General features: G+C 45.7%; 1 protein-coding gene across 1 annotated transcript in view; it reads right to left on the reverse strand.

Moving 5' to 3' along the window:
• Window positions 1–18,925: 18,925 nt before the first annotated feature.
• The window catches only part of LOC144825364 (uncharacterized), a 158,065-nt gene continuing 150,543 nt past the window's right edge, over window positions 18,926–26,447 (reverse strand). Inside the window, exons 8-9 of the mRNA XM_078684151.1 lie at window positions 24,814–24,954; window positions 18,926–19,152 (exon numbers count right to left, since the gene is read on the reverse strand). Coding sequence (XP_078540277.1) covers window positions 24,848–24,954 — 107 coding nt within the window. The 3' untranslated portion in view covers window positions 18,926–19,152; window positions 24,814–24,847. The remainder of the gene's footprint in view (window positions 19,153–24,813; window positions 24,955–26,447) is intronic.

The raw sequence follows: 26,447 nt of genomic DNA on the forward strand, positions 1-26,447 counted from the left end.
TCACCTATCTCGATTAATTCCCTTTCTTGGGCTCGTTCTAAGGATTCTCTACTTAGTTCTGACTTTCTGATTTCTTTTTCGGTTCTTTTATGAGATTCTTTGCGCCATAACTCGATGGCATCTTTCTGTGACTGTCTGGCTTTCTTTTTCCATAATGCTTCTTCTACTCTCATGATGCACTCGGCATCCCACGTACCTGATACGGGCCATCTATATTTTTCTTCTAACTGTTTGGTATACTCTACCCATAAATCTAGATATAATATGGCACTTATGCCATGCTTTTGATACATAAAATGACCTGGACTGTCCCTAGGCGGGACAGGAACTGCTGCTTCTAGCAGACCTTTTCTGGTTTTTAACTGACGTAATTTAGAGAATAAGGGCATAACTGAACTGTAATCTAGACACAATACAATACACAATGAACACGATAATTACTCCACATTCATACCACGACATTAAAATACGTGCAGAACATTTAAAATAACAGTTCGAACAGAATACTACCTGGAATACTGAAAACAGAATACATGAATTTTCTCGAGAACAGGACTGACTAGATGCACTGCTGAAACAGTACGAAACTTACCGGTCTCATAAAGAGACACGTCAGGACCCGCATCCACCGAAGTGGACACTTCGTTTTGGGTCTGTGTACCACCAAAACCCACGGACCAGAGTCAATTAGATTGACCCTGTCTAGATACTACCCCAGCAATGGTACTCACCGGGCAGCAAGAACGGAAGGCCTCGGACTGGACTGGACTGCTTCGACGCCGGACGGACGAACTTCGGACTTCAGTTACGGGTGGGCCTCCGGATACCTCGGACCTTGGACTCTCGGCTTGGGCTCTGGTCGGGACTCGCCGCGTTCCTCCACCGCCTCGTCTGGATGCTGGACCGCCACCTCCGTCTCCTCCGTGGGCCTGAGGGATACTTGAAGCAGAAATATCTGCACGTGCACGGTATGGTTCCGTCACGGCTGCAGAGGGTCAGGGGGCCGGCGTGGCTTCACCGGCGCGTGAGGAAAGGGCAAGTCCCTATTCGGGCGCCATTATGTGGTATATAAATAAATAATACCGGATCTAGGTTTGACTGGACATAGCAATAACAGATAGCTCAATAAATAAGAGTCAAGATTCGAGGTAGTAGGAGTTTGCAGGTTTAATACAGCATAAAGGACAGGAACAGGACAACCTGCACGGGAACAGGATGGCAGCGCTGCCGGGGGCAGGATCAGAATCGGCGTAACATTTAATAACAGTGCACAAATATATATACTAAAACAGTTACATTACAATGAATTACAGTAGGCGGAGCAGTGGGTGTGGTCAATAGCAGTCGCGAAAGATAAGGGTGAAAATGGGTGTAACAGGGGCGTATACATAGACATGTGATGCAAACGTAACAAAATATGTCATAAATGGGGCGGAAACATGGAGGGGGCTACCTAAGGAGCCGGGACCTCTAACCTAATGGTGCGCGCAAACTGACAATGACGTGTCACTAGGAGAAGCTGGGGGCTATGAACTCTGTGCTAGGAGCAGAGACTGAAGTCTGGAGAGTCAGGGCGACATGTACCTAAACCCTATCTAGTATCTAATGTTTAGAGAACATGTTGATAGAATCCAAAAGTTATCGGGGTAAAGGCTAACAGACTCTAAGACTGGAGCATGCATTATTCTACATGTAGTGCGTGTTGAAGAATATGAAATGACCATTAATACAGTATTTCTCTTACATGGAGACGTAAAGGCTAGACAATGACGGAAACTATTGATGCGATTCAGTAGCTTAGGAATGCAGAGAAGGAGGGCTGGACTGATAACTAGAATCATAACATACTCTTGGCAGACTCGTAGGCAGAGCCAGGCTGAGCCGGGCACTGTGAGGCAGGAAGTAAGTGAAGGGTCAGGAATACAGGTGGGGGCTGTATCGCTCCTCAGCGAGGGCTCAGGAGACAGGAGCTGAATCTGGTGTCCGGGCCCTTTTGAGGCCTAGAAACGGGGACTTTACAATGAAATAACGTGCACACTGAGAAACGTGGCAACGCAACTTTACATAGGCCTGATATTCGTAGTATTCACGAAAACTGGAAACTGGCATACTAGTGATGGACACAACTGTAATTGCGTCTTTAATCAAACATGGGGAATACATATGCATATTAATCATGCACACATAACATAAGATGGAGGACACGTAGGGACACAGAACATGGCAAAATTTACTTTTCCACACCAGAATGGATTCAATTTGAGAACTGTTCTGCTTAATCTTGAGGTAATTGGCTAACAATTTACCAGATTTGTTTTGGCCCCATAAAATTTCACACTAGTTTTCAGTAGATACAAAGAGGCGTTCTCTGTGGAATCCTTATTAAGCTCAATCTTAGCCTGTATAAGTTCTGACAAACAGTGTTTTGACTTGGAAGTGTAAAAGGAGTGCTCCTGCCTCTTTATTGTACTTAAAGGTTTGTTATTGAGTAGTCGGGATTTTTTCCGTTTGATGGAGATACATCTGATGATAAAATCACATGCAGCAGTCTTGAATGCATGCCAAATTGTATGGAAGGGAATATTGTCAGTTTGATTGATTTGTAAACATTCTTGAAAAAAGGGTATAAAAGAAGAGTTGGAATTTGGGTGCAGAAGTAGGGAGTTGTTGAATCACCATCTCTTGGGAAACACCGTTTGGGGTAAAACATCCAATTGAACGCAAACAGGAGCGTGATCAGATGTGAGAATGGGGTTAATATCAGATGAATGTAAAGATTGAGAAAGATTGTGTGAAGTGAAAATATAACCAATTCTGGAGTGCATCTCATGAGGTAGGGAGAAAAAGGTATACTCTTGTGATTACAAAGTCTCTAAGAGTCTGTTAGATTTTGTTATTTTATCGTTTGTAGAAAAGCATTACGGGCCTCATTTATGAAAAGTGACGCATCGCTGCGAGAAAACAGCGATGCGTCACTTTTCATTGCGCCCTTCTTGCGACCCCAATGATGCGTCATATTTACAATATGACGCATCATTGCGCAAGGACTTACAGATACGTCAGTATTTCTGACGTATCTGTAAGCGCAAAAGTGACGCATTTCTGGAGTGTGTCACAAAAGTGACGCAACTCCAGCAATGCGTCCTTTCACATGGGGCAAGCCCCACGTGAAAGGGCCTGCGTCAGTCTTAAGCCTGCTGTGAGGCAGGCGTAAGATTTTGACGCAACGATGTCCTACAAGTGACGCAGTGAAATCTCATAGATTTCACTGCGTCACTTCTACGACCTTTCTTGCGTCAATACGCCCTCCTTGCATACATTATAGCTGGTGCAGGTATAATGTGGCGCAGGGGTTTACAAAGTGACGCATCTACCATGATGCGTCACTTTGTAAATATGATGCAACAAGGCACATTTTTTACGCTGCTGGTGCGTCACTTTTTGTGACGCACTGGCGGCGTAAAAGTGACGCACGGCCTCATAAATGAGGCCCTACGTACTTTATGTGGAGCGCATAAAGCTTTGGATTTTCAGTCTAGGAAAGGGTCAACTACCTGATTGCAGTTGCTAGCAAGAATACAGTTCTCTGCAGGGTAATTTGAGAGTGGCGGTGATATTTCGGACCAAAAATAAGCATCTCCATTAGTAGGGCCGTATATATTGAACAAGGAGACTGGAGTCTTCCCAATCTGCAAATTGGTGAACATCCATTTGCCCTCATTATCTGATTCTTGAGATAAAAGCTTAGGATTAGGTGCCTTATGGTATAGGGTTAATAACACCATTTCTTGTACCATCCCCACGAGAGACAAAATCTTCTCCTTTCCAGATCTTTTTGAGTTTTAATGATTCAGACAAACTAAGTTGTGATCTATACTAATATAATAAAGAGAGAGCCCAAACCTTTTAGGCGGGTAATCTCAGGAACCACAGCACCAATCACAACACCCAATACAGCGTTGGAAAGGGCAGTTGCAGCAGAAGGACATAGGCTATGCAGACGCCCACCATATACATTTAAAAGGTAAAAGAACCGTGCCAGCAAAGTAGTCCCTTGTGGGCGTGTCTGCGTTGTGCTGTGGGCGTGTGCTGGGGGCGTGACAAACGCTGGGAGCGTGTGGTACGTTCCTCCCTTCATGTCATGTCTCATATCGTGTGCTAATCCCACCCTGCTCCCTTTAAATACCCCTGCACCCCATAATCATAACTCACCCTTACTCCTTAAAATACCCCAACACCCTTAAACACTAACCCATCTTAACCCTATAAATATACACTGTAGCCCAAAACCCAAACCTATCTCTAAACCCTAAAAATACCCCTGTACCCCAAAACCCAAACCTAGCCCTGAACCCTATAAATACCCCTGTACCTCAAACCCCAAACCTACCCCTGAACCCTAAAAATACCCCATTACCCCAAAACCCCAACCTAGCCCTGAACCCTAAAAATACCACTGTACCCCAAAACTACTCCTGAACCCTAAAATACCCCTGTACCTCAAAACCCAAACCGAGCCCTGAACTCTTAAAATACCCCTGTACCCCAAAACCCAAACCTACCCCTGAACCCTAAAAATACCCCTGTACCCAAAAACCCAAACCTAGCCCTGAACCCTAAAAATAACCCTGTACCCCAAAACCCAAACCTATCCCTGAACCCTAAAAATAACCCTGTAGCCCAAACCCCAAACCTAGCCCTGAACCCTAAAAATACCCCTGTACCCCAAAACCCAAACCTAACCCTGAACCCTTAAAATACCCCTGTACCCCAAAACCCAAACCTAGCCCTGAACCCTAAAAATACCCCTATACCCCAAAACCCAAACCTAGCCCTGAACCCTCGAAATACCCTTGTACCCCAAAACCCATACCTATCCCTAAACCCTAAAACTACCCCTGTACCCCATAACCCAAAACTATATCTGAACCCTTAAAATACCCAAACACCTCAAAACATATACCTCAGTACCCCAAAACATATACCCCTATACCCATACTTACCTTATCCAAACATTTAAAAAAAACATGCTTATACCAATCATGCATTTACAACTAAATGTATGCGTGGTAAAAGCATATAAATTGTAATGCTATGCGTTATAATGGCATTGCGGAGTCATGGTACTTTCGTAATGAAAGTATGCGGAGTGATGGTATGCGGAAAGAAAGTTGCGGAATAATGGGTGTTTACCCTCCCCCGGTAAGTACATTGGTGGCACGGTGGCCCACATCTCCAGCAACATACTCATATTTTTTCACCACCCATTTGAAAAATGCACAGGTCTCTCTCATTGATGGCCAGCACTGACATACACTTTTTGACACACCTCCCGCCACAAGTTCTAGAATTGCGAACTTTAGAGCTGGGGAGCTACGTTCGAATCTTGGCATCAGCTCAACATCCTGTGATTCCAGGCAAATCGCTTTGTCTCCCCGTGCCTACCACAAATGAATGTGTTCTTCTGTAATCTAAATTGTGCTCATGCCATGTTGTCGAGTTCGTGCTATATAATATTGCAAGGAAAAATAAAGTAGGGAAACTCGAGTTCACACACTACTGAACGCGCACTCTTAAGTGCATCAGCAGTGCACTGTGAATTGGAGCGTTTCACAGGCCTGTCACAGATAAGAAATGCTATCAAATAGAAATCCTACAAAATAATATACTACTGGGCGGCAGCAATTCATACCCGGACAACGTCGGGATGGGCTGCTAGTTCTTGTAATAAGGCAATGTTGACATCTAGTTTAGATAAATATGATAATATTTGTTTTCTCTTGATGGGGGACCACATCACAAACAACATGTAAAATGGTGGGTCACATGACAAGGAAACAGTTCTGGTAACCTGTAAGTAGCAAAGAAGTGATTATTAACATCAAATGAATTGCATTGAACAAAAACCGTTTTCATATTCTAAAACAGGAAAACCTTAGAAATGTCTGTTATAACATTAATATAGACAATAGGACTAAACAAGCTACTTAGTACATGCTGTAGAGGTGTCCATAGTATCCATTCTGTGAGAATTAAGGAAGCTTTTCAGTTTGACCGGATCATCATATGTAGTAGTCTTGTTGTTATGAGTAACTTTAAATAAAAAGGGATGGAAGAGGCAAAAACGTGCACCAATGGAGCAAAGATCTGGTCTTAAGTCAGGAACTCCCTGTGTCTATCAGCGGAATCCATTGCATTATCCTGTGAGAAGAATAGAGGATTGCCTGACCATGAGACATGTTTTATTGCTCTTACTGCTGATAAAATCTCAAGGAGGTCAGTATATTCTAAGAAATACATTATGACTCCTCTTGGTTTCCTAATGTTGGAAGTATCTTTATTTAGAAGACCCAATTGATAGGGGCGTTGAACGTTGTGATGATTGCCTTCTGGCAAATTAAGAATTGTTGGAAGAGTTGACTCTGAACCTTCCTGTAAACCATACAACCGAGGATTATTCCTTCTGTTCCTGTTTTCCGGATACTCGACTTGCTTCTGAACGGACGAGACCTGAGACTGAATAGCATTTACCTTAAGACTGGTTGAACCTAGAGATTCAATATTATGTTCAGCTGCTGCAATTCTTTCTTCCATTCATGACCACCTATCTGTTAGAATATGCAGTTTAGAATTATTCTCTTCTATGAATGGTTGAAGAGCGCAAAGCTCTTGTAGAAGAAGATCTACATAAACCGTCAAGACTTGTTTTAGACAGGAAGGGGGGTCTTTTTTCAAATGTTGTGTTGGTGCTTTGCTAACTGCAGAAGATGCGTTAATATTTGATGATGAGGCACCTTTAGGTAAGGAGGTCGTAGAGTCTTCCATTGTGCTAATCTGTGTGAAAAATTGTGTTTGATTTAGAAGCTTGTTAGTTGAAGGTATCAACAAAGTTTTAGTTTTTTTCAGTCTGCTCATACGAGGAGGCAGTAGGAAGCAGTGTTAAAAACTTTTACTGTAGATGTCCTCTAGTAAAAAAAAATCAGGTAATTGTTTATTTGAAGTGACATTACATATAGTTAAATAGCATGAGGAAAGTCAACAAAGCCTCACAACGCTATGTCAGCACTAAAGTTGAGGAGGTGTTATTAAAGATTCCTGTGCTGCTTTTTCCGAAAGGAGCCAGAATTTGGAACAGTTTTCATTCAAGACGCTTGCATGGCCATCAATTGTTATTTCAATAAATGCATTTCTCACAGGTATTTGTAAGATTTAAATAAATGAAACACCATAGGGTCGAGTCCGATTCGGGAAAAAAAAGTCCGTACGATTTGTATCCGGAGCCTTCTCCGTACGAATCGTACCCGTCTGTCCGAGTCGCGTAGTACGATCCTTATTCCGTGAATCTGTCCGAATCGTCGTGATCCGTACGTATTGCAAGGCTGAAACCGTGAACCGTATGTCTCGTACACATGCCGTAAGACTCGTACACATGCCATACGACCCGACGAGTACGATCCGGACTGGGGTATGAGGACGCGATTCGTACGGTCCACGTCAGGTAAGGGCGAGTTTTAGGAAAAGCACACAAACACATACACACCGTACGGTCCGTACACCCCATGTACGCGGCTGTATGCATCGTACCCCTGCGATCATGGGGTGTACGCACTGTACCCCATGTATACTGGGTATACGCACCGTACCCCATGTATGATGGGTGTACGCACCGTACCCCATGTACGATGGGTATACGCACCGTACCCCATGTACAATGGGTGTACCCATCCTACATGGGGTATGGTGCGTACACCCATCGTACATGGGGTATGGTGCGTACACCCATCATACATGGGGTACGGTGCATACAACCCATGATCGCAGGGGTACGTACCATAACCCTACGATCATGGGGGGTACGTGCCATACCCAGGGGGGCCGTTCCGTACCTGTTTCGGCGCAAACTCTCCTTTTATGGCTGTTTTCAGCTCCCGTAGAAAAAGGGTCGTACGGTGCGTACCCGACACGTCTCGTACTTGCTGGGTCGTAAAAACCAGCCACGAACCGTTCAGATGTCGCGTACAGCGGGTTCTGAGGGAGATTAGAGTCGTACGGTCTCCGTACGACTCGTGCGGAGTACGGCTCCTGGTACGAATCGTACTTTGTCGTACATATGGGGGACATTGCAGGGTACAATTTGTATGGGAAAAATGCTCCGAACGGCTATTCGGAGCAGTTTTTCCCAAATCGGAATCGGCCCCCATATGTGCATTCATTAATACTGTACGGTGCTGTAGGATATATTTGTGAGTCTTATTTGTTTTTTAAAGAAAAAGAGCAGGAAGTCAGAAAGGTTTTGCTGTGAAAGTTCAGAAAGTGCAGCATATGAGTTACATAATAATAATATTTCCCATTTCGTTGCTGGCAACTCAAAAACGTCATTTCCAGGCTCACAGGAGATTTTGTGACTTCTGAAGCTTCTGAGCAGAATATGCTTGCGTTGCATTTCTCCTATGATCTTAATCCTTCAATATGGTGGGTGGCATCTCTTGAGAGCCACCCCCGAACCAAGAATCAAAGTTGGAGGCTTACGGTGTGTTTAGATGCCAAATACTGACAGCCGTGTCATCCTCGTTGATTTTGGAGCCTGAAAACCAATTTTCAGCGGCTCGCAGGCTCCTTCTTCGTCTTTGTAGCCGCTCTCATGGAGAGTCAGGGAGACACCGCCATCCTCCTTGGGCACCAGCCATGCCCCCCACCCTTTTGGGATTTTTCTAATCTCGGATGAAATTCTTTGGAGCTCAGGGTTCATTTGAGGACTGGGTATAGAGGCCAATGAGGGCCCCCACCCTATTTGGTTATTAATTAGGAAGTTAATTTTTGTACCAAGTTTGAAGCCCTGTCTCAGCTTGAAGAGCAGGATTGACCTTTGGCATTAGAGGTTAAAGGGTGAAGACAACTGGAGCCAGAGAGCTACCTTGAAGGAGCAGGAAGCTGAGGAGCATGACTTGGAATGGGGCAGGGCTGAGATCTGTTTTAAAAGGTGATCATGAGGTTACTGTGCTGAAATAATTCCATATTATACGTCTAAAAGAGATATGGGATGGTTCGGGTGGGCTCACCTCACATTATAACACGTGTTATGCTCACACCTCGCCAGCATTGCAATTGAGAGCAAAGGGAGGGTTGGCAATGCTTGACCCTAGGCTGTTAGATGAAGTTGGCCATCTCCAGCTTAACTATCACATTGAGAGTTCTTCTACCATTTACAGAGAATATAAGAGTCCTTGTGGTAAATGTTTACAATTCACCCTCCTCAGGAGAAGTTTTAGAGACAGAAGAATCTAAGTTTCCAAAGGTTATTTTCAAGGCATAGTTTTCCCCTTGGATAGTGTTAGCGGGTGATTTTAACTCACGCCCATGTCTTCGTGGTGATTCAGATGAGGGGAGGAGGCAACATGGGCGGAGGTAGATCCTGGTAATGTCTCTCATTCCCGCCAAGGTGTCATGTTTAATATTCTAGCAGCCAAATTTAATCTTCTTAACTTGCTGATGAAATTGAGTTATTCCTTCCCTGATTTTGTGCCGCCTTTTGAGGGAAGAGAGTGTAGCTCTGGTATTGACTTTATTTGGTTTTCGCAGGGTTGGTACCCTTGCTTCAACCTTTATCACAGAATGAACATTAAGCATTCGCAATCTGCGAGTGGCGCAGTTTAGGTGGTTTGATCGAGAAGGAAAGGTGTTCGCTCCTTGTAAAGTACCTCTGCAGTTACAGGACCAAAGCCACAGGTTTACATGGGGAATGAGAGGACCTGAGGACTTTTCAAATGTCCTGATCCAGACACAGCAAGTTGATTTTGAAAACTGTTCATTGACAGATGCCTCGGATCAGATCATAATAACTCCTTTTCTAATATCTGAGAATCAGTGCATAAGGGACTTCCGGGGGGAGGGGACAGCTAGGCCCAAGTGCTTCTACAAGAGTTCTTCTTCAGCTCATGAGGAATTGGTGAAGTTCTTACCTCAAATACCAAGGGTGAGGAGTTACTAATGGAGGCCAGAGAGCGGTTTAGTCGAGCTTGCAACATCCGAAAGGCAGTACTCAAAATGGAGGCATGGGGTGAGTGGATGGATGCATGTGAGTCTGGACAATATTGAAACAGGACTTTTTAATGAGGCAGCTCTCCCAGACAGACCCATACAACTCCTGCACAGGTTTTGGACAGCTATTCTGAAGCTGTTTATGCCACAGGTAACACTTTATCCACTGGCCAGCAGAGGTGACCCGCTGTGACAGTGGGAGCTGTCCAAAGGACGACGCCAGAGACGTTGCAGAAGCGATTGAGTCTCTTTGCTCAAACAAAGCTCCTGGCCAGATGGGGATCCTGGGGACCTTTATAAGTCACTTGTGGATGTATGGGCCCTCTGGTCACCCAGCACCTAAATACGGCAGTGTGCGGTCAGCTGCCATCTTCTTGGAAGACATCTGTCATTGTACAGGTTTTAAAAAATGGGGATGCAGCCAGCCTGCTCTCGCCCATCTCTTTAGTGGACAGTGTCATTGATTGAGGACTGGGCGGAGAATGGAATGTTATTTCAGACACCCCATGTGGTTTTAGATCAGGGAGGGGAACAATTGAGCAAAACTGTAATCTTTATTTCTTAATCACCAAGTATGTTAAGGTGAGGAAGGAGGAAATACAAATGGCCTCCATGGACCTCAGCACAGCCTTTGATACAGTTGATAGAGCCACTTTATGGACTGTGCCGGGGTGTACGTTGGGGGCTTGAAGGCTGTCATTCATTATTGGAAGCCTCAGTTGATGGGAACTGCTCTTTACACTTTCAGATAGGAAGAGATGTCTGTCAGGGCTGAGTGTTAGCACCTTTGTTGTTAGCGTTATATATGAATCAGTTGGAATGGTTTTGGTGGTGTCAGGGTGTCCCTCTGGTGGGTGACAGGCAGGGGCCAGCCTTGTTGTACGCGGATGATTCTGTGCTTACGGCCAATCGACTGCAACTTCTAATTGATTGTTTTTATTTGATGAACACTCTAGGCTGGAAAAACAATTTGACTAGAGCGTATGTGATGGTGTTAGGGCCTAAAAGAGTTCAAGGTAAATCCCAAATGATATGGGGACAGCACATTAGCAGAACGAACAAATGTAGCTATGTACGTATTTGTTCCGATGGACTAAATTACGACTCTTTAGTTAGTGCCGTTTGCCGTCTTCTAACAAAGTGGCTCATTGTACCGATGCTTTTTTGAGAAGATTAGGACACCCGCATATTAAACCAATGATGGTTATTTATAGAGCCACATATATGCCCAGTCTGTCTTTGGGAGCAGAGATCTGGGGGTATGTGTCCACATCTGAGTGTATGTGTCCACATCTGTGGGTATGCGTCCTGATCTGGGTGTATGTGTCCTGATCTGGGGGTATGTGTCCTGATCTGGGTGTATGTGTCCTGATCTGGGGGTATGTGTCCAGATCTGGGGGTATGTGTCCACATCTGTGGGTATGTGTCCAGATCTGGGTGTATGTGTCCTGATCTGAGTGTATGTGTCCAGATCTGGGGTATGTGTCCAGATCTTGGGTATGTGTCCAGATCTGGGGGTATGTGTCCAGATCTGGGGGTATGTGTCCAGATCTGGGGTATGTGTCCAGATCTGGGGGTATGTGTCCAGATCTGGGGGTATGTGTCCAGATCTGGGGGTATGTGTCCAGATCTGGGGGTATGTGTCCTGTTCTTTCATCCAGGTTTAGAGGATACATTTTTTAGGAGGATTCTAAGATTGCCTCACTCTGACCCATCAGAAATTCTTCATGAAGAACTGGGAGTCACTTTTACCTCACATTGAATCCAAATCCGCCTGTATTATTAGGGTTGTCAGTATGGCTCAAAAATGACCTGGATTTTAACACAATGATTCTGAGAGACTCTCTGAGGTTGATTGATGGCCATCAGATCCCATGGATACAGATCTCTTGGGGGGGATGGGTAGGCCAGAGGTGTTTCACCAACCAGAGTTAATTGCAAAAAGAATTATTAGTTCCACATGCAGGAAAAAGGGCAGAGAGGGCTTTGAATAAAACTTCCTGTAAGCACTATGAGATGGTAAAACTCTCTGGTAAATGTGAATGCCATTTAACTCTAGGGATGCTGGTATTTTATAGGCGCCTCTTGTCTTATTTTACCTAAATTTATTTCCACAGCTGTTGATTGGCATAAACCAAAGGATCCTTCATTTTGTACTTGTGGTACGGCTGCTGCACTCGACACTTTACATATTGTTTTTATTTGTCCAAAGTTAATGAATCTGCAACATAAGTATGTCCCGTTTTATTGCTGCCACTGGGTTTTAGACAAGTGAGGCTAGCCTTATTATGGTTACAATTTTAGACAATTACACAGTTTGTTTTTATGTGTTTGTCTGGAGTTTTTGACTCTTTCAAATGAATGTTTTTAAATGTGTTGTGATGATTTTAACAACTTTATACTATATGTACGTTTATGGTTTATTATGATAAATCGAACAAACTTATTTTGACTGACTCACTGGCTCCCTCTGTTAGACCTGTCATTCGTACAGCGGCCTTTCCCCCAAATATTTGGCTTTTGCCTCTCTTTTTTGTTGATTCTTTTTCTTGGCCTTAGGACTCTGAGCACTTTGCCACTGCTTACCAATGCTAAAGTGTACATGTTTCTACCCTAAACATAATGATTCTGGCCTATACCTGATTGCCAAATTTGTTGTACCTCTAAGTCCCTTGTAAACTGGTATACCACATACCCAGGGCCTGTACTTCAAATGCTACCAGTCGGCCTGCAGCACTCCTTGTGCAACCCACACACGTAGCCTTTAAAACCTGTCTCATGCTTGCCACTGTAAGGCCTGTGTGTACAGTTTACTGCCACTCTGACCTAGCATTCAAATTACATGCTAAGCCTTAAACTCTCCTTTTATTACATATAAGTCACTCCTAAGGTAGGTAATAAGTATGCCTAAGGGCAGAGTGCCATGTAAGAAAAAGTTAGGACATGTACCTTTATGTTTTGCATTTCCTGGTAGTGACAAATAGCCTATTTCATATTTGACTACTGTGATGCCTATCACTCTCATAGGCCAGCATTGGAAATTCCGTAATACACTTTTAAGCTGTAATTCCTTATCAGAGAGGAGCAGTTTATTCATGTTTGATGTGTTTGGAAGGGTGATAAAAAACCCTACTTACTGGTGAAGATGATTTAACATTACTGTTTTAGAAATGCCACTTTTAGGTACTGATCTTTGTGCCTGACAGCCTGTTTCTTATACAAGGCTGTTTTGGGTAACAGCTACACTTTATGCATTCCTTCTTGACAGCCACTAACACGGGAAGGGCTGGGTGTGACTGGGCACTCCTCTGCATTTTTCTGCATTCTGATAGCCTTCCAGAGCAGGAAGGGGGAGAGGTGGCACAAACTTTCATCTGGGTAGGCTGTGTCCTGTCCCCACACAAAGCACTGATTTACCAAACCCAACAGGGTTAGCCTGGCAGACAGGACTGGGTTGAAAGGGATCCTTGTGCATTTCAGCGAGTTCCTTTGAAGTCACCCTCTACATCAAAGGCGTTTTTGGGTAAAAGTGCTGGGTCTCTGACCCCCTAAAACCGGACACTTCTGAAATTGTCAGACGGAATGCTGAGCTTCTGGAAGGACTCAACTGGAAGGACTGCTTTTATGCTTGTTGCCCTGCTGCCTCTCCCTACCTCTGATGGAAAGAGAGCTGGACTCTGGCTTCCCTCCAAATGATCTCCAAGGGCTTGCTCGCTTACCTTCTGTTTTCTGAAGTCTCAGGGGCATAAATGACTTCCTACAATTCTGATGGTGCTGATAGACTCTGCCTTCTGTGGGTCATACACTTGCCTGAGGTGTCCTCTCCAAGCTCTGGGCCCCAGAAGTGGGTTCTGCAGTTCTTTAATCACCTACAGCTCCTGGGCCCCTTAAATCAAGCTTTTGGGTTCTTTATGATTGCAAACAGCCCAGTTTGCACTCGTACTGTGACGCTCTCTCGAAGTATCAGCGCAAGCAATCTCAGCATCCTCTCTATGCTCAGTAACCATTGCCGCCTGCATCTGCGATGCCTCGTCTGCCATCTGTGACACCCGGCAGACCCTTTGTGCCTGCAGCATCATTGCTAGTGATGCTCTACTTGCTTCCAGTGATCGTGTCCACCGCGAACAGGGCTCTTGGCTCAGCACAGCAGTACCTGTTTGGAACTGTATCCGACCCGCACTCCATCGCGTTTGCCCTGAACTTTGGATTTACCCCAGCCTAGTGTGACATAAAGTAACCTTGTAGTGCTATTGACTTCTAAGCACTGTTTGTGGTTTATTATTTAAAAAAAAATCATAATCCCGTTTGTACTTATTAGATTTTTGTCATTTTGGTCTTGTTTTATTCATAAAACAAATATCTATATGTTTAAACCTGTGTGGAGTCCTTTTTGATGTATTCATTGCGTTACTGTGTGTATGTGTGGAACAAATACTTTACACATTGCCTTAATAGATAAAACTGACTGCTCTGTGCCAAGCTACCAGACGGTGAGCACAGTTTATTTTATTCTATGTCTAGCTTACCCTGACTAGAGTGGTGGTTCCAGCCTGGCGTGGTTGGGTTCCACTGAATCTAGAACATCATTAGGCTAGTCAATGATACCCTCCACTGTTTGGGTACGCTCCTTACCGCTAAATCTAGAGAATCACTAACTCATCACTGACTACCCCCACTGGATGGGTAGCCTCCTTGCCCCTGAATCTAGAACATCATTAACTCTGTCATTGACGCGTTCCACTGGTTTCCCAACTTTCTTACCACTGCAGAAAGAAGGTGGGGGTTTCCCACATACTTTTTCCAAGGACACTTGTGAAATGTAATATCAAGATCACCCCAATAGTTTTGTAACTTTGATGGGTGGTCGTCCATGGCTGTTATCTTTAATGTAAAATGTTCAAAACATACCATCTTCAGCTGCCTCCCAAAAAGTGTCTCATCCATTGTAAAAATGTTGATGAATTTAGAGGACTTTCATGTGTGTGATAGAAAGCACTGGTTCCAGGTGTACATCAGACAGCAAGAGCGACAGGTCTGTAGACTCAGAAATATTTTGATCATTCCACTGTATATTGAAACCCCCCATTAAATAAAAATTCTAAGATTATAATAAATGTGGAGCAATCATTTCAGCTAGAGAGGAACCAAAATTCAAACTATACCTGGGTATGGGGGGGATATAATAGTGAGCAAGCCCACATTGTTTTTGGGTGGAGTTACATAAAAAGTAAAGTTTATGCTAATGGGAAATTGGTCATTTCAATTTTTTTAATTAACACATTTGAATGGCTGAGCCAGCTTCTCTGTCCTCTAATATTGTTGTACCTGGGGGGCTGCTGTATGTAGGTTAGGGTCTGACCAATCCCTCAGCCAAGGTTCAATCAGACCCAGCATATCAAGATGTTCAGTTTTAGGACAAGAAACATTTTCTCTACATGAGTGTTTTTTGCAAGATTGATCAAAATGCTGTGTCGTCCTTGTGCCAAGCAAGGTAAGGCAAGGGCAAAGCAACACTGAACTCTGATTTACCAAGCTACGCAAGGCCACCATGTGTGGCCCAGAGGCGCTTCATGACCCTGGAGTAACGCAAGGCAGCGCTGGTCGCTGCGGCGTTCCAGGGGTGGAGTGTGGGTGTTCTAGGGGTGGAGTGTGGGTGGAGCGTTCCAGGGGTGGAGTGTGGGTGTTCCAGGGGTGGAGTGTGGGTGTTCCAGGGGTGGAGTGTGGGCGTTCCAGGGGTGGAGTGTGGGTGTTCCAGGGGTGGAGTGTGGGTGTTCCAGGGGTGGAGTGTGGGCGTTCCAGGGGTGGAGTGTGGGGGTTCCAGGGGTGGAGTGTGGGTGTTCCAGGGGTGGAGTGTGGGTGTTCCAGGGGTGGAGTGTGGGCGTTCCAGGGGTGGAGTGTGGGTGTTCCAGGGGTAGAGTGTGGGCGTTCCAGGGGTGGATTGTGGGTGTTCCAGGGGTGGAGTGTGGGTGTTCCAGGGGTGGAGTCTGGGTGTTCCAGGGGTGGAGTCTGGGTGTTCCAGGGGTGGAGTGTGGGTGTTCCAGGGGTGGAGTGTGGGTGTTCCAGGGGTGGAGTGTGGGCGTTCCAGGGGTGGAGTCTGGGCGTTCCAGGGGTGGAGTGTGGGGGTTCCCACTCATCCATCCATTGATATTTGCGCATTCCCAGATTTGCCATGAGCAGTCGCTCTAGCAATGTATCAAAATGCTAAGTCTATACCAGGGGAGCTGCAACGAGGGGAAATATCTTTATTTCTCCTTGTTAATTACTCTTCCTACGTCTGCTGCATTCTGCAGCACTAGTAGAAAGAGGAAAAAACCTCGTAGGATAGTTTTTGTGCAGGAAGATGTCCCTTCATGCACAGAAGGAATTCTGCCTTGCACGCAGGCGCCCTTGTAACATGACGCGGATGTTCCTGCGTTGGCGGCACATAGTGCACCAGTGCAAGGACAGGACTGCAATGCACCGTATAATGTTAAATATGGCGCATTCCTGTGCTCTCCCCTGAAATATTGATGGATCCGCCTCTCTATGAGTGACAATAGCGTGCAGTTCAACCTGGGGTCTGGGGGTCAGCATTTTACAACTTGTCTTAACGCCCTGAACCACCCTCATCTCATTAGAAGCTTTATTTACCTCAGGAATCTCACTCAACTACTTTTTTAAGTTCAGAAACTCTTCTTGAGTATATAGAAAATGAAGGACAAAAAGGGCCAGCATGTCTGATGCCTGACACTTCCAGGACGCTGACAGGCGCTTCATGGATGCTGACAAGGGCTTCCGGGACACCAATAGGTGCTTCCAGGATGCTGGCAGGGACTTCCGGGATTATGATGGACGCAGACGGGCCTGCCTTTGCCGTGCCTTCGACACACCTGCCACAGGTACATGCTGCACAGATGCTGCGCGTATATTTTGCCATGGAGGCGCGTACATGAAATACTATACCTTCAAAGACCTCCTCCCGAAAATGGCAGCTTACGTTGAGGGCGAGCCCTAGGCTAGTGGCAATAATCCTAACATGTACATGTATATTAAAGGATTTCACCTGGACTGATTAACATTTCAAATACAGTTGTACCCTCTTAATCCCCCCAAATGACAAAAAAACCCAAGCTAGTGTTTAATACTATGAGCAGAAGGAATATAGCCCAATCCAGATAATGAGATAGAATGGTTGCTAAAATTAAACAAACCTTGCCCGGTTAAAAGAGACATGAAAAGATAGTGTACCTCTTTCCCTATAGTTTGAGTCACAAACACACATGATGCAAGGATTTTCTTCATAGCATTTATTGCAATACAAAAAAAGTGATAACATGTATATGCATCTGTTTCAGAAAAATTAACTGAATAAGTAAAATCAGATAAAAGCTCTATGATTTGTCTTTATCTTTGCTAAAAAATACATTATTTACATTTACACTTTTCAGAAGGTAATAAAACAGAAATGAAATACATTCATAGAGATGAAACCACTAAGCACAATATTGGCTGCACCTGTGGAGCCCACACAGCAGGCTACTCACTGCTGCATGTGTCATTCTGGGACAAACCATTCTAATGGCCTCAGGCAAACTCTAGTTGTTCATAAGAGCAGACAAGCCACCAGTATCACAAGTGGACATTCCCGATGTAAGCAGCACTTACACGGCTGACAAGACCTCTGTTTAACACCTTATGATCTTCACTTCTTGAGTTGTTGTCCCAGAGAGGTTACGGAGGGTGAGCGTTGGTGACTGGTAATGCACATTGCATGGTGAGGTGAGCACTGGCTGCTGGTGGCAGAAGATGGGAGCTGTGGTGGACATTGGGTGCAGGTGGTGTACATTGGGTGCTGGTGGTGGGCATCGGCTGCTGTGATGGACATTGGATGTGGTGGTGGTCATGAATGGCTGGTGGTGGGCATCGGCTGCTGTGATGGACATTGGATGTGATGGTGGGCATGAATGGCTGGCGGTGGGCACTGGGTGCAAGTGGTGGGCATCGGCTGCTGTGATGGACATTGGATGTGATGGTGGGTATGAAAGGCTGGCGGTGGGCACTGGGTGTGTGGTGGGCATTGAGTGGTGATGGTGGACCTTGGCTTCTCTGGTAGATGTTGGATGCAGTAGCAGCCATTGGGTATGGTAGAGGATGTTAAAGACTAACTAAAGTTTGTGATTGGTTGGCAATGTGAATCCAGTGAACTACAAAGGTGTAAAATGAAGCTCCTATTTTTGATAGAGGTGCAGATAATAGAGAACCCCAAGTGGCTCAAACCTGAGCACCTGCTCCTGTAGAATAGTATCCCAACAGGGTCCCTTCACTAGCAGAAAAACCCAAAGAACTCCTTCCAATGCGAGAAAAAGCAAGGAGGCCACCTTCTCTAGAACACCAATTCTAGAGGCCCCCTCCACTAAAAGAACAACCAAAGAGTCTCACTTCCCTGGAAGAGCAACTTAAGATGGCTTCTTCCTGTAGAGGGGAAACCACCTACTCTAGAATACAAGACTAAAAGGCTCCCTCCTCCAGGAGAGAAACCCAGGGGACTCAGTCCTCTGCAAGACTTACCCAGGAGGCCACCTTCTCCAGAACAGCGATGCTAGAAGCTCACTCCTCTAGAAGAGGAACCCACGAGGCTCATTTCACTAGAAGAGCAGCCACGTGGAGCTTTAGAGTCAGACAAGAGACATTAATGATCCAGAATGCACTGTGCATTTCAGGTAGGGACAAGCTGGTTGTATTATGAAACAACAAGACAAGGATAGAGACAAGGTATGTGAGCTACACATAGAGGCAGTTTATGAATGGGAAAATACAATTCTGATGCTTTATAGACACAGGCACAGGTCCTCTCCTCTCAGATGGATGTTCTATGGCTTTAGCCAGAATGAGCACTGAATATTGAAATGTCTGCACAGCAGATGGGTCGCGATGCTGTCCTTGGCCAGACCAGTGACTGCGGCAGCTGAAGACGAAGGATGGAGATATCTTCAAATTTATCATCGTTGACATAAAGCTCCTTGGCAGGGGACATAAGACCATTGCGATTATCGCGTTGATAGGCCGGCTCGATGCAAGCTGAAATGGTTACATATGATCAGGGTGCTTCGCTGACCATCTTCCATACTTTCAATCCTAAGGAACGGAGACAAAAAGCATTCATTACAGATCTGTGTCATTTGAGCTCCGCAGGTGATCTTAAAGTTGTTACAACAGGTCATTCTATTATTTAGCACATGCACAAATTGCTTACTAAATATTCAAATGTTTTCATGTTGTGGACTCCTTCACGCTCCTGCCCACCACCCAACCCCCGCCTGGTGTAGTGGTAGGAAGTCTGTTGGCTAACACTGCAGTGCCTTGAAACAGCAGCGCGTTGATTATGTCTCTTCTCTGCATGTGTTAAGCGCTAGTGAGTTATTGAGAGGGTAATGCAGGGGTGGATGGAAGATGGTGTTTCTTCTCAAAGGGAGGATTATACCCTACTTAACTACACCACCTAATTTCAACCTTTACTACTGGCCATGCTGCAGAGCACAAAAGGAAGAGTCCGCTTAAGGATTACTATGGTTGCATAGTAATAATATTAACTTATTTTAATGTATGTTGTAATTCTGCAGCTTTGCGTTTGTAAGCCTTGTAAGTAGTAAGTGTTTCCATAAGTTCATTTGCTCTCAGGGATTGGACCTCTGCAGAATGAGAGCTGGAGACCCCTGTTAGATATGCAACTTGTAACCTACATGTTTAAATGGGTGTCAGTAAGGAGCGCTGGTGTCACTGAGCCAGCCTGGTGGCCTCGCGAGGAAGTTCCACTTTTGTGCGCTTCATTATAAGACTTTGCTCAAAGATTGCCCCTCCAGCTCTTTCACTCTTTCACACTCCTGCCCCATACTGAGTGCCGCTCTATCTCATGCTCAAAGATTGCACCTCCAGCTCTTTCACTCTTTCACACTCCTGCCCCATGACGAGAGCCACTCCTTCTCATGCTCAAAGATTGCACCTCCAGCTCTTTCACTCTTTCACACTCCTGCCCCATGACGAGTGCCGCTCCTTCTCATGCTCAAAGATTGCACCTCCAGCTCTTTCACTCTTTCACACTCCTGCCCCATACTGAGTGCCGCTCTATCTCATGCTCAAAGATTGCACCTCCAGCTCTTTCACTCTTTCACACTCCTGCCCCATGACGAGAGCCACTCCTTCTCATGCTCAAAGATTGCACCTCCAGCTCTTTCACTCTTTCACACTCCTGCTCCATGACGAGTGCCGCTCTATCTCATGCTCAAAGATTGCACCTCCAGCTCTTTCACACTCCTGCCACATAATGTGTGCCGCTCTATCTCATGCTCAAAGATTGCACCTCCAGCTCTTTCACACTCCTGCCCCATGTCGAGTGACGCTACTTCTCATGCTCAAAGATTGCACATCCAGCTCTTTCACTCTTTCACACTCCTGCTCCATGAGTGCCACTCCTTCTCATGCTCAAAGATTGCACCTCCAGCTCTTTCACACTCCTGCCACATGACGAGTGCCGCTACTTCTCATGCTCAAAGATTGCACCTCCAGCTCTTTCACTCTTTTATACTCCTGCTCCATAATGAGTGCCGCTCCTCCTCATGCTCAAAGATTGCACCTCCAGCTCTTTCACTCTTTCACACTCCTGCCCCATGACGAGTGCCACTCCTTCTCATGCTCAAAGATTGCACCTCCAGCTCTTAAACACTCCTGCCACATGACGAGTGCCACTCCCTCCCATGATCAATGATTGCACCTCCAGCTCTTTCACTCTTTCACCCTCCTGCCACATGACGAGTGCCACTCCCTCCCATGATCAATGATTGCACCTCCAGCTCTTTCACTCTTTCACCCTCCTGCCACATGACGAGTGCCGCTCCTCCCCGTTTCCTCTGTGACAGTTTCACTCCTCCAATGAAGTTACAGGGAGCCAGGGGAGGGCGGTGCAGTTCAAATAGTCAACCTTTGATTGCACCGCAGATGAGAAGTATATTCAAGATACCAGACATACTTATTGCCCTTGGAATGATCTCACCACTGTGTGGTAACTAGGGATTGTTCTAACTAGTGTTGCCATTACATTTTTCCAATTTGTAATAATTTTTCACATCTGAATTGCCAACTTTAAAACATTCCTTCTACATTCTGCGCCTGGTTGAAATTGAAGAAATAATTTCCCATTTTCACCTTTGACCCTGTTTCCGGGTGATCTTTTGTCCCAGAAATCGGCATCTTATGGGTAAAAGAAGGAGGAGAAAGACGAATTTGGAATACCCACAGTGAATCTATGTCAGGCTCTGATTTTTCAAGGATCTGCACCCCCCAACTTAAGGTGCTTGGAAAGGGTATTTGGAACAGGATTTGGTCCATATTTTTAGCCAAGTCACCTTGCTGCACGTCACTGAGTGAAAGGAAAAGGGCAGGAATGCGCATTAATCAAATGAATGCAGCACACTCCTGTCCTTTCCCTTGCGCTGGTGCCCTTATGGCAGCCTAGCGTTAACTAGCCACCCTTACACTATTCATTTTATTTTATTTTCTTTGTTTTGAAGGTTTTATATAGCGCGAACAAGACTCTTGCGAGTATCAGAGTGCTTTACAAGTCATAAGTATGAGGTCGGATATAGTATATCACGAACTATGTGTTAAAGGTATACATAGTTTTAAATCGAGAGAAGACAGTGATAAGCTAGCGCAACCAAAATAAACTGAAGGACAAATAGGAGCGCAAGAAACAGCAAGTAATACAATACAGTGAAGAGACATAGAGTTCCCATGAATTTAGCCATGAGGATAGCTTTCACTTCTCTTTTGAAGGAGGTAGTGGAAGGCTTCATTCTTGTTTCACTGGGCAAAGCGTTCCATATCCTCGGTCCTATACCAGAAAAGGACCGGTTATGAAAAAAATAAATTGGCAAATCGTTGAGGTTGTAGGAGAAGAGTCTTGGTACTACTGAAGTCTCTGATGGCCGCTGAGAGCACCCGTTTCTGAGCTAGGTATTGTGGGGCGTTGTGGTAGAGGGGCTTGTGCATCATACAAGCGATTTTTAAATGAATTCTGGCTTCAAACGGTAGCCAGTTGAGGGCTCTCATGTCTGGGGATATGTGAGCGTTTCTCTTGGAACCTGTGATGAGTCTTGTTGCTGAGTTGATCGTGGCTCTTAGCTGGCTGTCTATGGCCTTGGGAGGCCGCATAAGGTTACTGCTCCATATTCCACACGGGGGATAACTAGGGCTTGAACTGCTTGGTTGAAATCGTAGGCGGGCAGATAGGGTTTCAGTTTTCGCAGGGTCTTTAGGTGGAAGTTGGCTCCTTTTGTTGAGGCGCTAATGTGTTTCTGTATCTTTAAGTTACTGTCCAGCCTTACCCCAGAGATTTCGCTAAGTCGACTATGAGTGGTTGTCCATTGAGAGCTGTTAGGTGCTTCATCCAGTCCAGGATAGTGTGAGTTTTGTTAGGGGGAGCGATTAAAAGGAATTCTGTTTTGATGGAGTTAAGTTTCAAATGGTTTTCGGCCAGCCAAGTTTGGGGTTTTTGTAATGTGGTGTTGAGTGATTTGATGTCCTCCAGTGAGTGGATCTTGATGTATATTTGGGTGTCGTCCGCATACATGTGGAAGTGTATCTTGGTGAGGCTGAGAAGATCAGTAAGAGGTTCCATGAAAAGGTTGAACAGGGTGGGAGAGAGGGAGGAGCCTTGTGGAACTCCCAGTGTGACAGGCAAACGGATGGACAGGGATTGGTTGACCTTGAATCTTTGGGATCTACTTTGGAGGAAAGAGGCGAACCAGTTAAATACATTTCCATACATACCCATTCTGTGTTTCAGGAGATCCAGCATGTTGTCGTGTTTGACTGTGTCAAAAGCTGATGACAGGCTGAGTAGGATTAGAAGACAGGCTTCATTTTGGTCTAGGATTTTTAGAGCGTCGTCTAATACATGTGTCATGGCTGATTCTGTGCTGTGACCTGCTCCAAAGCCAGATTGAAATTGGTTCAGCAGGTTGAATCGATCAATGTGACTGTTCAGCTGTATGTTAACACAGTTTTCCGGGAGTTTGGCTAACATAGGGATGTTAGAGTTCAGACGATAGTTATTAGGGTCCGATGTAGTTTTCTTTAGGATAGGCGAGACCTGCCCTGTTTTCAGGATGTCTGGAATGGATCCTTGAAGAAGGGATGTTGCAAGGGTGCCTGTGTTGCACGCAGGATTCATTTTTGTGCAGGAAGGGACACTGTTGCCTCTTCTATGTCTGCTGCAGATTGCAGCACAGTAAAAAGAGGAAGAAAAAACGAGAGCTAGAAATAGATCTCCTCATTACGCCTCCTCTGGGAAGGTGTAACAGTTTGCAAGATCCCTAGGTTTGCAAGTTCCCGTCAATTTGGGGATGTTTCAAAATCCATGGGAGTTGCGTGGGAACACCTTCCATGGGCAGAGTAATGCAACGCAGTGATTTGCTCTCAGTTGTGTTTCTTCAGATTTTCCGAGCCAGTCAGAGACTTGCAAAGTGTTTTTGTGTCGCTTCATAAATCTGTCTTAAGGTTTGCGTAGCTCTTGCCCCATCTTGTGATGTGGAAGAGCAACACACACCGGGTCATAGATCTGGCTCATGTTTCTCAGAGCATTGATATGCAAACTCTGCAAAGATGACACTTCAAAGGATTTAGCAAATGAGCTCCCGGCCACTTTCACGCAGCTTGGAGAGTAGCATGACTGCAAGTTGTTGTTGTGGTTACAAAGGAACATCTGCATTTTAAGTGTTTGTGGTGACTGAAGGGTATGCCTGGTGGAATATTGTCTAATCTACAATCCTTCGTAGGATCCCTGTGTGTGGCATTAAAGAGCAGAAACATTCAACTTAGCAGGGAAAATGTTAAAGTCGCTTTGAGGCAGAATCCTCCATGGGTGACAAAAGCCCAGAGCCCACCACGGTTGCTGCTAGCATCACTATTCAAGCCTGCTCTGTTCTCAAGAATGACCCCAGGGTAGGGGGATCCCTTGGAAGAATTAAAATAAATGTCCCTGATGCTCAGTGGGGTTTCCTTCTGCTTGCCAGTGACAGTTTTCAGATTTCCTGTCCGGGACCGCCATGCTTCACGTGACCGCCCCTGAAAGGCAACATTGCTCATGGGAGCCCCGCCCTAAAGAGGTCAAAGTGTGGTGACATCAGAGTCAGCTGCAGCTCTACTGTGGGGACCAGAGCAGTCCCTGCACCACAGGCCTGACACCCCCACCTCATAAAGAGGTTTTGGGGTTATGGTCTGCTCATGAATGAGGCTCTTGGTGTGAGCATTCCTGGAATCTTGTTTCATGCAAAGTCCAAAGCAAGGTTTACTGACCGAAGCTAGATGGGATGTGTCTTCTGTTGAGGGAAAATAAGGCTAACATTAGCAGAGACCATTCAGAGCACCAGCAGTGCACGTTGGGATGTTTTGATACCATCAACGTGGCTGTGTTTATAATCAGACAAAAAAGGGAAGATGCCCTGCTTGTTTAAGTCCAGCTCCTGGAACCCAGTGGGCCTTTCATTACTAGGTGAGGGTAGTTGAGCTGTGGGGTCTGCTGGGACAGTGAAGAGGCGGTACATAAGGGCTGAGTGTGGCTGGGGAGGCCTCACTTGACTAAGTACCATAGACAGAGGAGTCCCAGCTGTCCTTGTGGCAGGGGGTGTTCATGGGAAAGAGGCTGGGCTTGGGGCACGCCCTTAGAAGGTACATCCCGACCACTGCAGGAGGAAGAGCCATAGGAGGCAACTCAGTGACACCCATAATCACCCACAATACCTTTGTCCGAGGAGCTGATCCTGGGGAGACGCGGTCAGCGGGTCCACAGCTTCAACGTCATGAGGATGTTGAAGGCGATGCTCTTCATGAAGATGATCTTCAGCCCCAGCACCGTGAGCGACAAGGTATTGAGCTTCTCATCTGCAGATGCAAGAGAGAGAGAGAGGCGATGAGAGGTTAGAGAGGTTTAAGAGAGAGAGAGGGGGATGAGAGGTTAGAGAGGTTTAAGAGAGAGAGGGGGGATGAGAGGATAGAGAGGTTTGAGAGAGAGAGGGGTGATGAGAGGTTAGAGAGGTTTAAGAGAGAGAGGGAGGTGATGAGAGGGTAGAGAGGTTTAAGAGAGAGAGGGGGGATGAGAGGTTAGAGAGGTTTAAGAGAGAGAGGGGGGATGAGAGGTTAGAGAGGTTTAAGAGAGAGAGGGGTGATGAGAGGTTAGGGAGGTTTAAGAGAGAGAGGGGGGATGAGAGGTTAGAGAGGTTTAAGAGAGAGAGAGAGGCGATGAGAGGTTAGAGAGGTTTGAGAGAGAGAGGGGTGATGAGAGGTTAGAGAGGTTTGAGAGAGAGGGGTGATGAGAGGTTAGAGAGGTTTAAGAGAGAGAGGGGTGATGAGAGGTTAGAGAGGTTTAAGAGAGAGAGGGGCGATGAGAGGTTAGAGAGGTTTAAGAGAGAGAGGGGTGATGAGAGGTTAGGGAGGTTTAAGAGAGAGAGGGGATGAGAGGCTAGAGAGGTTTAAGAGAGAGAGAGAGAGAGGTGATGAGAGGTTAGAGAGGTTTAAGAGAGAGAGAGAGAGAGGTGATGAGAGGTTAGAGAGGTTTAAGAGAGAGAGGGGTGATGAGAGGTTAGAGAGGTTTAAGAGAGAGAGAGAGAGAGGTGATGAGAGGTTAGAGAGGTTTAAGAGAGAGAGAGAGGGGTGATGAGAGGTTAGAGAGGTTTAAGAGAGAGAGAGAGGGGGATGAGAGGTTTAAGAGAGAGAGAGAGGGGTGATGAGAGGATAGAGAGGTTTAAGAGAGAGAGAGAGAGAGGTGATGAGAGGTTAGAGAGGTTTAAGAGAGAGAGAGAGGGGTGATGAGAGGTTAGAGAGGTTTAAGAGAGAGAGAGAGGGGTGATGAGAGGTTAGAGAGGTTTAAGAGAGAGAGAGAGAGAGGTGATGAGAGGTTAGAGAGGTTTAAGAGAGAGAGGGGTGATGAGAGGTTAGAGAGGTTTAAGAGAGAGAGGGGTGATGAGAGGTTAGAGAGGTTTAAGAGAGAGAGGGGTGATGAGAGGTTAGAGAGGTTTAAGAGAGAGAGGGGGGATGAGAGGTTAGAGAGGTTTAAGAGAGAGAGAGAGGCGATGAGAGGTTAGAGAGGTTTGAGAGAGAGGGGTGATGAGAGGTTAGAGAGGTTTAAGAGAGAGAGGGGTGATGAGAGGTTAGAGAGGTTTAAGAGAGAGAGGGGCGATGAGAGGTTAGAGAGGTTTAAGAGAGAGAGGGGTGATGAGAGGTTAGGGAGGTTTAAGAGAGAGAGGGGATGAGAGGCTAGAGAGGTTTAAGAGAGAGAGAGAGAGAGGTGATGAGAGGTTAGAGAGGTTTAAGAGAGAGAGGGGTGATGAGAGGTTAGAGAGGTTTAAGAGAGAGAGAGAGAGAGGTGATGAGAGGTT

This window comes from Lissotriton helveticus, chromosome 3_1 (genome assembly GCF_964261635.1).
Source record: "Lissotriton helveticus chromosome 3_1, aLisHel1.1, whole genome shotgun sequence".
In the NCBI taxonomy this organism is placed as follows: domain Eukaryota; kingdom Metazoa; phylum Chordata; class Amphibia; order Caudata; family Salamandridae; genus Lissotriton; species Lissotriton helveticus.